The sequence below is a fragment of the Sorex fumeus genome, unplaced genomic scaffold (assembly GCF_029834395.1).
Source record: "Sorex fumeus unplaced genomic scaffold, SorFum_2.1 ptg000033l, whole genome shotgun sequence".
In the NCBI taxonomy this organism is placed as follows: Eukaryota; Metazoa; Chordata; class Mammalia; order Eulipotyphla; family Soricidae; genus Sorex; species Sorex fumeus.
In genome coordinates this window covers 31,113,937-31,127,798 of record NW_026606090.1, presented here as the reverse complement: position 1 = coordinate 31,127,798, position 13,862 = coordinate 31,113,937, and the positions used below count along the sequence as shown (strand labels likewise).

The following is a 13,862-nucleotide window of genomic DNA, read 5'->3' as shown; positions in this document are numbered from 1 at the left end:
TGAATGGGTAACTTGTGGGTCAATTAGGGTCACTTAAGTTTTGACTCAATAGAAAAAAAAGACTGAGGGGAGTGGGGGCAGAGCAATAGGACCCGCTGCTGGGTGCTTGCCTTGCATGCAAGCAGGAGTAACTCCTGAGTGCAGATTCAGAAGCCCTGAGCATCTGGGTGTGCACCCAAAAAAAGAAAGAAAAGAAAGAAAAAAAGAAAGAAAGAGAAGACTGGGCTTTAACCCTTCTTCCAGCTAGAAGTTCTATATAATAGAGATATTTGAAGGTACAATTTACCTAAGGGATATTATTGGTTCTCTTCCATCAGACCTATGCTCACATACAAGGTAGACCAATTCTGCCTAAGGAATCATATTTCAATACAGACCCTTCTTACTTCTTCCCTCCACCCAAAATGAGTTTTTTTTTAGGAAACCTCCTTTCCCAGAAACATAAACTTAAGCAACAGGATGAGAAATCAAAGACACAATCAGTGGCTTGAAAAAAACAAAACCAGAAGCATGCCATGTGAGCAAATGAAGCAAATCTAGAGTTTCCATTGGAATAGCATTATGCCCACAAACTTGAATACGGTGAAGACAGATGAGCCGCCAAATGAAGTCTTTTAGAATTTCTGAGTCACTTAAAATGTAATTCGCAGAACAGCATCCTTTAGAGAGAAAATAATCTGAACAAATCCGACAAACACATAATAAAAGAAGGTTCCATGCAAGTCATTTAAAAACAACAACACTGAACTGAGGAGAAAATATCCAGTACTGCACAATGAAGAACACACAAAGCAGTCAGCTGATTTGAATCTTCATGCAATTAAGCGAAATGGAAGTCAGAGATGCAACTGTGGTCTGATTAATACTTACAAGTTAACAAGTTACCTGACTTTTCTAAAATTCCAAGCAGCTAACAATTAAAAAAACAAGAGACATTCGTTGATTTGCAAATGTTTACCACAAATAACACCACAGAACACAAACAGACTTTGTTATTGTGACCCACACAGTACATTTTTCTCTTCAACCATTTTGGGGGAAAAAAAAAAGCCAATACATGTTGCTACAGACTAAGGAACTGTGCTATGAAACAGACAATACCAACTGAAAAAAACACAAGAATATAGAGCAGCACAATATATCAAAGCAATGGCATATTAGCAAATAAAGGGAATAAGATATTTAATAGATAAAGTGAAGTTGGTCAGCATTTGAGTGTAGGTACATCATGCAAGTGACTCAGCTGTTCAAGAGGAAGTGATCAAGTTTTGAAAGGAAAGGAAACAATTGGTAAGGTGTAGGGTTTGATCCAATGGTATCAAGCTGGGACACAGAGTCTCAAACATACACAGTCTCAAACCCCCCCTTACCTCCCCCCGCCCCACCTCCCGGCTGTCTCAAGACCTGCCACAGTCATTCAAGGCAGGATGGCGCACCCAGACCAATGCGGCACAGCTGAGGTCAGGAGGCTCTCAGTGGTTTGGCTGCCCTGTGCAATGGTCAGAGGCAAATACCCAACCATTTCTGCTGGGTTACCAAAGTATGACCCACAGCAGAATTGAAGACATGTACTTGGTGCAGTTCCTACTCTAGGAACTGAGTGTGGGTGATGGGTGCAGAGTGGCGATGGCAGTGAGGAAAGACAGGATTCCTAAGATCTAAACCCTCTCAGCCTGATGGAACAGCGAAGGAAAGTGGCGTTGTCTTTAGACCTATCGACAAAACTCTTAATGCCAGAAAAATTACTCAGATGATGACGTAGAAAATGGATAAAATACGAAAGCTAAATAAAATGGTTTGGGGCTAAAAATATTTTCACAAAGCTTTCAGTTTCCACAGTCCAAAAAGAAAGAAAGGAAGGAAGAAAAAAGCTGTTCTAGGATATTTATGCCACAACCAGCACATAGTAGGTTTAATCCTCCCAACACAAACATTAAATGCAAGAGAAAGGGTGACTGTGGTGATAGTTTTACCAAAAGCAGAGTCCTTGTCGAGAAGGTGTTATTCTAAAATAACCAAAAAGGAAGGCGGAAGCTGGAGATGGGAACTGAAGCTTTCTGAGGGGTAACATGAGAAGTCAATCTGGCACTGATCTTTGCTTGGCATTCACCGTGGCAATACTCCTAAAATGTACCGATTTTCTGGACTGCCCTCAAAAAACAACAACAAAAAAGAGAATCTGATCTTTCTGTACCAAACTGAGGTCCTTCTTGTCTTACAAGGTCACAACAATGGAAATGGCCGTGCTGACTGCCACACCTGAAGAGTGAAGCCTTCACTGGCCAGGCAAAGACATGCAGAGGCTGGGAGTCGGGAGCTCCTTCTCTGGAGCTTCCGTCTCTCCACCCCCCCAGCTCTAAGGAAAGCTACTCATGGGCCCACTCCCTCAGTCTTAAACTGAAGCTCGCCTCATGACCACAAGAGCTGTTCTGAGGTTTCAAGGGGTCAACAGACATGAAATTCCCTAGGCCAGTCCATGGCATCAGAAAGACAAAACAGTCTTTGTTTTCTACTTCTTCCTTGTTGATATGCCCCATCTATCATCCAGCCCCATGTATGGGAGAATGCATTTTGAGCAGAGGAAAATTAGTGTACAGAAAAAAAGCAACTCCTATGTTTTATTTCATTTAGAGACTGGAACCAAAATGTCTTGATCAGTAACAAGATCTCTTGGTGGAGTCCCAGTGTTTCTGAGATTTCTCTCTGCTGGAAAACCGTTATTTACATGCTGGTGTTCAGACTAGTAAGATGTCAGAAGGTGATCCCATTTAGAATGAAAAGCCCCTGGCTTCCAAAATGGGGGTGGTGACAGCCAGCAGTTATCCAAGGAAAAACCTGGGACACCCTGGGAAGAAGAACACACTGGGCAAAGGAAAAGAAACCAAGCTCAAATTAACCCCTTCAGAAATACACTAGGAAAATAAGAAGCCCTCGTGTTCTAGCTGACTGGACGGCTTCCCTGAAACTATTCTGAGAAAAGATGTCAGAAAGTGTCAGAATAGGCCATTCCAAAGGAAACTATACCTGGCCAGCAAGAACATCACTGAACACAGAGCCTTTTCATGTGTGGTCCTGAGGAAGGAAAGGAGGTCCACCCCCATCTCATGGGTGCCCTAAGCACAGTTTTAAGCTAAGCTATAATGCTAATTTAGAAAACAAGTTCAGGGCCAGAGTGACAGTATAGCACGTAGAGCATTCGACTTGCACAGGCTGACCTATGTTCAATTCTGGCACCCCATATAGTCCCACGAGTCCACCAGAGTGATTCCTGAGTGCAGAGCCAGGAGTAAGTTCTGAGTTACATTGCCAGATATAACCCCCAAACCAAAACAAATAAACAAAAATAGAATTAAGAAAAATTAAGTTTAAGTTCAAAACCTCGTCCAATCAAGCCCTCCTGGATCTAAAGAGAAAGCTTTCTTTCTAAACAATGCCCTGGAAGCCTGCTTATTTGATCTACAATGGGTTTCCTCACAGATCCCTGCATTTCCTCCTCTCTTGACAAAGCTTAAATGCCTCTTGGCCTGCAAAGAGATGCTCTACAAGGGATGGCGACTCTTGACGCATTGACAAGAAAAATCCTAGGAATCCAGCTTTAGCTTTCATTTTGCCTTCCTCTATGAGAATGCCTTTGTGGAGAGCTCATTCACTCCTCCCCAGACATGAACACTGTTCAGTGTTCAAATGCCCAGAAACAGGGCTGCATCAGCATTAGGATCCATGCTTACAATTCCCTTGGTTCATGCGCTAGTTTCGTGTCACAACAAAACTCCAAGTTATCTATTTCCTCTTGCAAACTAACTTCTGCCAGTGATGTCTGTATGGTATATTGGTATCTTCTGTATGTCGAGCTGGAAACCTGAGTCATTCGTCATCCAACTACACAACCAATCAGTTCAGCTTTCCCAACAAACTTACAGTCTTGCAGACCCACTTATTCTCTCATTATTGTTGCTCATTCATTGATGTAATTCCTCCAACCATCTCTAGATTTACAAGGAGAGATCACACTTCAAAAAGGATCACATACGTCTTTTAAAGTATATGACTTTTATTTTTAATCTCCGGTGAATTATTTCAGTGAAATGATAATTTTTTCTTAAAGCACATACCTCTTTTGGTAATGACACTAATTTATTTCTGTCTGCATTCAAGTTACTCAACTTCTTAAGTTTTCCAATGCTCTTAGGTAAGGCCTGTTAAAGGAACATTTTAATCAGTAAGTTAATATTCTGCTTGAAAAAGTGTGGCAAATATTAAAACAGCTCTTTGCAAGGACCTAAGGAATAGAATTTTATCCAGCTTCCTCCCTACCCATGCAGGGAAAAAAAAAATGGTAACAATAGTTCTTGAGTACCAGATATTTGCAAAGTTCACTCAGGGGATGTAGAGTTCAATATTTTACATCTGTGTTGAAATGGTAGAATGTTCCAGTGAAACGAAATCAAAGGCACAGACCAGGGAATAGAGAAACACCTAGCAAAGGAGGCAGCTCATCAGTCCCCAGCTGAAAATTCACATCCAGAGTCACTCCTTTCCTGACTGGACCCTTGAGAACTGCACTGAGACTGTGGTTTAGACGGTGATGGGCCGCAGAGTTCTGGCTACAGCTGGAAATCAGGACCCCAACTGGGTGCAGAAGGCCCAGGAGAGTAGGAGGGAGGGCCGCCAGGGGAGCACAGGGCCCCCTGGAAACAGGCTGCGCCCACGACTGGAGTGGGGAGTGTGTCTGTGAGACTCGCATGGAATCCAGGCTGAATACCAAGTTTGGAACTGTAATGCTATTTGTAAGACTGAAACCTCAAACCACAGTAGGAAGATTCACTCCCTCCCATCACTCCTGCCAGAGAAGGCCTCTGACTCCTTTTTGTCAAATTTTTTTTCTTGATCAACTGGGCCAGGGGTTCAGTGAGAGCATCTGATGATGTGGTGGGGGCAGGGCTACTTCCAGTTTGCCCTGGGAGGTGGCTCCTGGCAGTGCTCAGGACCACCAGTGGTAGCAATGGAAACTTGGTCCCAGTACACAAAGCATGCGCTCAGCCTGTTGAGATGTCATGATTCACAAGTTCTTTTTTAAAGGTGTAACTTAAGGAAATTTCCCTACAGTCCACCCAAATTACAAGTATAATCTCCTTGGCAAGTCTTTTTTGACAGAGAGCGCACAGGATGAATCGGCATTTGAAATGCATATGACACTTACCAGGAGCCGGTTTTCTGTAAGAACCAATTCGGTGAGGCTTTCACAGTCCCCAACCGTGTCAGGCAATTGTGAGAGTCTGTTCTGATCCACCTTCAAGATTGACAGTTTCTTTAGTTTTCCTGTAAAAGCATCATTTAAACTCATTAGTTGTTTTCCAATCATCACTTGGTCCTTCCTATCTGCTGCGGGGTTTTTTTTTGTTGTTGTTGTTGTGTTTTAATCAGCCATTCATTCTCCCTGCCCCGCAACCGGCTTTTCACATTTTGAAATCACATTCTCACTTATATCACTAAGAGTAGGGTTAAAATAATTTGCATAGAGCATGAAAAACAGCCAGCAATTAGAAGCAAATCATTTTAAAAGTTACTACCTAAAAATAGTCTATTAAAGCCTGAGCATTTAAAGAAAAAGCAAAAGGCTCTCGAGGGCTCTTTAAGAACAGTAGATGTTTCTTGTACAAAAAAAAAAAAAAGACTCTCACTCCTTACTTAAGAAATCTTTAATACCTTCCTTGAAAAACCTTACTCCTGGAATAAGCAGCATACTTACTAAAAGCCAAGCCAGTAAAGTGCAGCTTATCATCCATAACGGAAAATGATTCAGTGGTGGGTTTGATCATCAAGCATTTCTGTCTGTGTAGAAGGAAGCAGTCATCTCTGGAAAGACTTCTACTCACTCCCTGGGGAAGGCCACCAGTGCTGGGTGTAACTGAGCATCTCAGAGCCTGATAGGGTGAGGGAAATCCTCACTGTTCCCGGGCTTACTGTAAACTACAATCTGAGGGTCTGCATCCAGAAAGCAGATATTGCCTAACCCGTACAATGGGACCCCCAAAATGTAGGATGGGAGTACTATCAGGCCTTATGTGCAGTTACAGGGGAGGACAGAGAAACTTACTCCAAAGCTCTCTGCAAAAACGTAGCCAAGACACACTGTCCCCATGGGCTTCTCCCATCTTGCTCACAGAAAGGAGAGGCTGGCATGCCCAGCCCCACTCAACTATCACAGCCCTGACACACCTGCCCGCAAAAGAAGTCCACCACAGAAACTCAATGCTGTGAGCTTTTCCCTCACATCTTCTGGTAACTGGGCACTCACTCCTTCCTTCCTCAATTGATTTGCAGCAGAGTTTTTACACATTTCCCCACCTTCATCTTTTTTCCCCCCTCCCGTACCATCTCTTCCCCTGAAGTAAATTTTCTGTTATCAAGTCCACTGGTCTGTCTTTTCATTTTTGTTTGGCCTGTTCATCAATTCTGTGTCATTACGCTACACCTGTAAGCTCTTTTTCTTTTCTTTCTTTCTTTTCTTTTTAAATTTTTATTAGTGAAACACCATGAGGTACAGTTGTAGACTTACACATTTTTGTGCTTGGGTTTCAATTATATAATGATCAAATACCCGTCCCTCCACCAGTGCCCATTTCCCACCACCACTGATCCCAGTATCCCTCCCACCCCCCATCCCACCCTGACTCTGTGGTAGGGCATTTCCTTTTGTTCCCTCTCTCCTTTTGGATGCTGTGGTTTGCAAAAGAGGCATTGAGTGGAAACCTTGTTTGGTCTATAGTCTACTTTCAGCATGCTTCTCCCATCCTGGGAGGATCCTCCCAACACCCTTTATTTGGTGCTCCCTTCTCACATGTACTCTTTTCTCCTGGTTTTTCACAACACTTAATTCCCTAGAGCTCCTTCCATTTTTCTTGTGAATGGCAGAATTTCACCTGTGTTTTTTTTGTTTGTTTTGAACAGTTTCGTAGTATACTGTTGTAAAATGTAATCTGTCTTCATTATCCAAATCACCCACGTTGGTTGCTTCCATATTTTAGCTACTATAAATAATGCCACAACAAATACTGAAGTAGATATAACTTTTTACCAGTTTGTGGTGGTACCAGTGATCAAGCCCTAGCCTTCCTGCACGTAACCTAATACTTGCTGCTTTGGATGTAAACCATTTTCACAGGTTTATGGTGGTATACTATCGTGGTCTTAATTAGAATTTCCCTGATTTTTCATGTGCTTATTGACCAACTGTAAATCCTCTCTGGACAAAAGATTTTTAGATCTCCTGTCTACTTCTTGACTCAGTTATTTATTTGTTTTCTCTTAAACTGCCTGCATTCTTAATATTCTTTGACTACTAACTCCTTTATCTGATGCAGGTGGGCACTGTGTTGCTTTCATACTTGTTTTCATCAATGCTCTGTCCACATTTTAGCTTGAAAATATTCGCTTCATATTTTTGGAAAGGGTTCTGTTCATATTCTCTTTTAATGTACAACATCTTTTACTTTTACTTTTAATCTAATCCAATTGTTACTTTCATTTCCCTTAGACTAGGGTGTAATAAACCTATCGAAAGCACTTTTTAAGAAATCAAATTGAGAGTCACGGGCTGAGATAGTATAGTGGTTAAAGCACTTTCAAAGCACTTGCCTTGCACAGGATTAACCCAGTTCAAGTCCCTAAGCAACTCCAGGCGAAAGCCCTTAGCACTGCCAGGTGTGACCTCAATGGCCATGTCCAAAATATATAAATTGAGATTCACAATCTTTTATTTCATATGTAATAAATGTACTCCACAGGCATCTCATGCCTCCTACTTCCTTTTCTAAGCAACAATCAACCTCAATTGCTACAACTGCTTCCACTGAATATTTCTACTAACAGTCAAATTCACCATCAATTTTCTAACCATATTTCATCAAAATGCAATGTCTATCTCCTGCTGAGCAGCTATTATCAACTTTCGCTTTCATCTCAACTACGTATCAGAAAGGAAGTGGTCCTCTGTACCCAACTATGTAGTGTCCCCAACTATTAAAAACCTTTTTAAAACTTCCTTTGATGTTTCACAAAGCATCAAACATAGAAATCCTATGTCAACTGTATGGTTAAATATAGTTTCTGACCATTTCAAAGTAGTTTTGCCACGGGAAAGCTGCTCGTTCACATCTATTTATGCCTTCTCCATTTCCATTTATTTTCTCACCGTGGACTTAATTCCTTTATGGTAAATGAAACAATCTGAACTGTTTCTTTTATTTTTTGCTTTCTAAATAAGCAGCATAGAATGGCTTAAGTGAAGGTAATTCGCAGCATACTACCAAGGTCTCAACTTAACACAGTTTCTCTGTAACAGTCCTCCCTAAATCATGCAATCAGGTCTATTTAGGATGTCAATTAGAAATTTCTTAGTGACTGTGCATGAGCCTGAAACTCATTTTTATTAGTGTACTGAGCCCTATTAAAATCACTGACAAATTGTAGATGAAGTAGATGAGTCAATACTTGAAAGTATGAACACCTAAAACTGCGACTGAACCAAGACAACAAACACTTGATTACAGAGAAACTTAAATGGTAATGAATATTTTCTGCACACGTGATTTGAAAACACACAGAGCAGCAAGAAGAGTCACATGTCCTTCACCTAAGCATGATGACCAAAGGATCCAAGTTCAGTCCAAAGGCTCCAGACAACACCCAGTACCTACAGTGGTCAGTGTCTCAATACGTACCGATGCCATCTGGAATGACTTCTAGTAAGTTCTGGGAAATGACTAAATCTGTTAGTGAAGTCAGGCCACTAATTTCTTCAGGAAGTCTTTCCAACCTGTTTTCAGAGACATCTAAGCATAGCAGGTTCTTCAGATTTCCTATTTCCTACATCAATGACAAAGAAATACAAACTCAGGCATTAAAGCAGTAACGAGAAATTTGCTACAGTAATTATTTTGGGGGCTGTGGGGGGGCAATCAAATCTCAATGTAGTCCAAAGGATGCTTCTGTAACATATACTTGCATATACTTGGATAAATTTCCAGATTCCCTTCCAATGAAAATGAGAAACTATGAATCACAGACACAGAGCTGAGAGGGATGCAAAAACCTCTAAATTTCAGAAAAGCAAGAAATTATTCTCACCAAGTAGGAAGAGACAGGCACCAAGAATGAATAAATGACTATAAGGGCACACAATAAGAAAAAGGGGGGCTAGTCTCTATTCCCTGAAATTCAGCAAAGCATCTCTTCAAGGCACACTCTGCCAGCAAGCCACCTGCTTCTCATCTCCCACGACAAGCAGTACTTTTTATAAGGAACATCAGTGTGATCCTTGGCAAAACTGGAGCTCAGAGACCCACAAACACCTCTACCTTTAGCAGCAATACAGAAGAGAAACATGGTTTTTTTTTTTTTGAAGCAGTTTGTCTGGAACTAGGGACAGTAGTATTACGAGAAGTTACTTGACTTTAATAAAATTAGTATTTTCTATTATCTCTTCTCTTAATCTCTACTTTCCATTCCCAGTGGCACTATCATAAATTCCTGCTTACCCTCTTACCCAAGCTGTTTGCTCTGTCTACTCAAATCAGAGCCCAGGAGGTCTCAGTCTATGTTCTAATCTGTGCTTCTAAGCTTTCCCTCCTGGAAACTCAAGCTAGTACTAGTCAAGGATTCGCGTAACCCACTCAAAAGGGGGACAATTCATGGCTCCCTGGTGTCTGAGTATAAATTCCTCAATCTATATTTAATCTGGCTGATAGATTCTTCCCTGCTTCTCTCCTGCCTCATATGCATCCTATTCCTGCATTTCCTACTTTTAGGACTCCAGAATACATTTTTATTCCTTTACAGGACACAGTCTACTTTTGTTCTACTTTCTTCATGAATTTCCTTTAACAATGTCTTTGAATCCTTTTTACTGTGCCATCAATGAACACACACACAAAGTTCTAATCACATGAGATTGTTTGGTGTGTTTATTCTGGTTTAATAGCCATTCATACGAGAAGCAAATGTGATTTTAAATATCCATTTAATCTAGAACCACTGGAGTTTTGTGTTTAGTATGAGGCATTTGGACATCATTTATCTGCATCGTGAAAAGTACTCTGGCTTTGAAGATACCAAGGAGATGCCTACTTCTGTGGGTGCAATTTGCTTGCACAGATTTCTTGTCGACCTAGCCAGAAGGCAGATGTGTTTGCTAAGACTCCAAAAGCTGTCTGTGTACTTAGAAGCCTACACACAATAAAAACATTTCATTTGGAACTTGGTTCTCACATGAGAGCTGTATGAAAAACCTGAACACCATGACATGCCAGCAAAATCATAAGCATTATTTGGAAAAAGACAAGAAATAAATGCCTGTAACATTGTTTTTGTATCAACTATTCCCGGGCGAAATGTGGTCAAAATTATCCCAGAGTACTTGGCACACCACAAAGAGTGGCAGAAATGTATATCATCAGAATCAGGAGGCCTGGCAATTTATGAATTTGCTGGCTTGAACTAAGCCATACGGACAGCAAAGATGAAATAAAATACAGATTTCAAGAACGAAAGGGTATATTTTCTATCTTCAGAAATGGTGGGTTGAGGATTTCAATTTTTCTATGGCAATAGAGCATGATGAATGCTCAATATTCCTTTCCAAATGTTTTTTTTTCAACTAATACAGTTGGCATTCAAGATCTTTGCTAGACGGAATCTTCAATAGAAGCACGAGGACGCTGCACGTGATTTTATAATGGGAGGAGACACGGTGAAGTACCACTCACCTGAGGTAATTCTGACAACTGATTTCCATCCAACCAGAGATCCTTAAGATGTAGGAGAGCTCCAATTGACTCTGGCTAAACAAACAAACAAATTATGTTATGCTAACAAAGGTTTAACTTTCAGTTTTCTATGAAAAAAAAAAAAGACTTCTGGGGCCAGAGAAATGGCTCAATGGTGGAGCACAGGCTTTGCATGCAGGAGGCCTAAGGATTGAGGAGAATGTTTGCTCAGACTTCTCCAATATCAGATCTCCTTCCTAAAAAGCCCCAATTTCCCCAGGAGTGACAGCCATTTCTGCTTATGTCCATCACCTGTAGTCCCTGCCCCTCTCCACGTCCCCCTCCGCCACCCCTCCCTCCCTTCCTTTCTCCCTCTCCCTCCCCTCTCCCTTTCCCTCTCTCTCTCTCTCCTCCCTTCTCCTTCTCCCTCTCTGTTGTTGTCGGTGCCAGGGATGGAATCCAGGTCTGTGCATGTAAGGTATACGTGCTAGAACCCATGTCCATGCATGTAAGGGACATGCTTTTCACTGCTGAGCCACAACTCAAGCACTGAACTTTCTATGATGCTCTCAAGCTGCCTTTGTAGAAATACCAGTTCATAGCAATCACTAACAACCCACCTGCCCAGCCAAATATTCTGTGATTATAACCTGACCAAGTTAATTCAAATCTCTCTCGAGTGCACACTTACCAGATTATATATTTCATTGTTTCCTAAATCAAGTTCTTCTAGCCTCCGTAGTTGAGCAAGAGAACTATAGAAGGGAGAGGAAAAGGAGCTCTTAGAACTTAGAATTGCTGAGCAGAATGGTGTTCTCACTTGGTCTAGTTTCCAAAAATAAACTCCTTTTAGATGTTACGGTAGAAGATAAAGCACAGGAAGTGTTATTAAGCTCATGCCTCCCAATCTTTCCGAAAGACACCGCTTCTTTCAGACAAAATATTGTAGTACTTTTCCTTTTTTAATGCTAAATTAATTTAGCCCGAGACCCTCTTAAAAGTTTTCCCAGAGACTCACTCAGGAAGATATGTAAGAAGATTCTCTCTCAGTTCCAGTGACGCCAGGTTATAAAGACTAGAAATGAAGAGGGAAAAAGGTGTAAGGAAAAATTCCTGAGATTCTTCTTACTGCCCTCTTCCCACATATACACACTAAAACTTGCTTAGGATGAAAATATATGTGACTACCAGCCCCCAGCCATAAAAAAAAAGAACATAATCTCTACCTCCCAAGTCTTAATATTAACATTTTAAATGCAGTGTCATCATTTGAAGGCACCCTCATTCGAGTAAAGGACAACTCCTGGAACACAATATATCTTCTGGACATTAGGATGTGTTATTGCCATAAAAACAGTCATGTCTTGAATCTCATGGACATATTCTTCACTTCAGAGTGCTTTTTCAAACCTCAGTGAGAGCCAATCTCTACCAAAAAGGGTATTCAGAATCCAGAAAGCCGAAGTGTGCTACATAAGATTGAAAGTCACGGGGCAAGTGGAAGAAGTACCATAGAAGGAACTGTCTGTCAGGTGCATCAGGGATACGTAGAAATGTACCTTACAAGTGCTGGGAACACAGGAATTATAATAATGTGGCCTCTATTCCTCTCACAACCCAGAACGGTTCTCTTTAGATTTTTCTGCCTCTTGGGTATAATGCACATCTACTGGAAGCCCAGCGAAATGAGTGAGATGATGTTCTCCCAACCAATTTTTTATCTGGGTTGAATTCTGATAGGTAATAGAAATCCTGGATCTCCAGAAACCCCAAATATCCAAATGATGTTAGCACTGACCAGACACCTGATAAGAACTATTACTTATCTAACCCCCTCCAGCGCTGTACCAATCTGTGCCAAGAGACTATTCCAGGTTTTGCTGATATCACTGTGTAACATCAAAATTTGGAGTACTTTTATTTGTGAATTCACAAAATACAAAGAATTATCCAAATACTCTAATCAACCTTTATCCTCTATTCTTTTTCCAACATAACATCCAGAATAGTGAATATAATGAATACTAACAAAGGTGGCTTCACAACATTAAAAAAATGTAGATATGATTTGCAAGAACAGTATATACACACTAATGTTCCTCTAAATCAATATATGTTACAAAGAAATATTACAGATTTAATACCAACATTTTTCAAAAATTATATAACCAGGTAGTTTTCTGAGGCTATGTTTACACAGAAGAAACAGCAATAAGAAAGAATGGAAGGTGAGAAAACTATTGCGCATTTATCTATTTTCATTTCTTTTGAAAAAAATATTGTAATTGAGGTGTCATCGTTTATAATACTACTGAAATACATATACCAATCTCCGTTATCCACACGAAGGACACTGAGGCATTTATAGGTTTGGTTATTTTAAAATTATGATCAACACTTAGAGGTTATCTTTAAATTTCATCCTGAGGCTAAAAGGTATAGGCCACAATGGCAATAAGCAAATAATGCAAAATGCCAAGAGACCAGTGGACATACGTAACTTAATAATAGTGAAAAGTTAGATTAAATGCACAATGTCCATCCCTATTATGCTAAATTCCAGATACAACACCCTGCCAAGTAAAAGGGTTCTAGGTTCAGAATCCTTTTCATTCGAACCTTATTAAGCTCTTCCTGACATTAATAAGTTATTATTCACATCATTTAAGATTCTGAGTTTGAAAGGTTGTGAAAATACCTACTTTTGGTTATTTCCCACCGCACATTCACATCCACATTCTAGCTATCCATAAGCAATTTTAACCGATAGAGAAAAACATGAATGTGTGAGTGGGGAAAAATATTCCTGCAACCTTTCAAAACTGAGAAAGTAATTCTCTGACATCACATTTCCCCATCTTTTTAAAATTAATAAATGTAGACACTCTAATCAGACCCCCTTCCTGCTGAGGTGTCACCTATGGATTGTACATGGAGTCTGAGTCTAAGACCCAGAGGAACTACCTCGCTGGATTAGCTCAGCTGAGGCACTCACCACTGAAGCACCATCTCACATAAAATGAATATGAGATTATACGTGTGTGTGTGTGTGTGTGTGTGTGTGTGTGTGTGTGTGTGTATGGGTGGGGGGTGGCA

At 40.6% G+C, this 13,862-nt stretch overlaps 1 protein-coding gene across 2 annotated transcripts in view; it reads right to left on the bottom strand.

Annotated features, from left to right (window-relative positions):
• The window catches only part of LRRC1 (leucine rich repeat containing 1), a 145,365-nt gene that overhangs the window by 20,893 nt on the left and 110,610 nt on the right, over positions 1–13,862 (bottom strand). For both annotated transcript variants that reach the window (XM_056116767.1, XM_056116768.1), the window contains 6 exons: positions 11,785–11,841; positions 11,458–11,521; positions 10,767–10,841; positions 8,724–8,868; positions 5,201–5,319; positions 4,113–4,196 (listed from right to left, as the gene is read on the bottom strand). In XM_056116767.1, the coding sequence (XP_055972742.1) occupies positions 4,113–4,196; positions 5,201–5,319; positions 8,724–8,868; positions 10,767–10,841; positions 11,458–11,521; positions 11,785–11,841 (544 nt within the window). The remainder of the gene's footprint in view (positions 1–4,112; positions 4,197–5,200; positions 5,320–8,723; positions 8,869–10,766; positions 10,842–11,457; positions 11,522–11,784; positions 11,842–13,862) is intronic.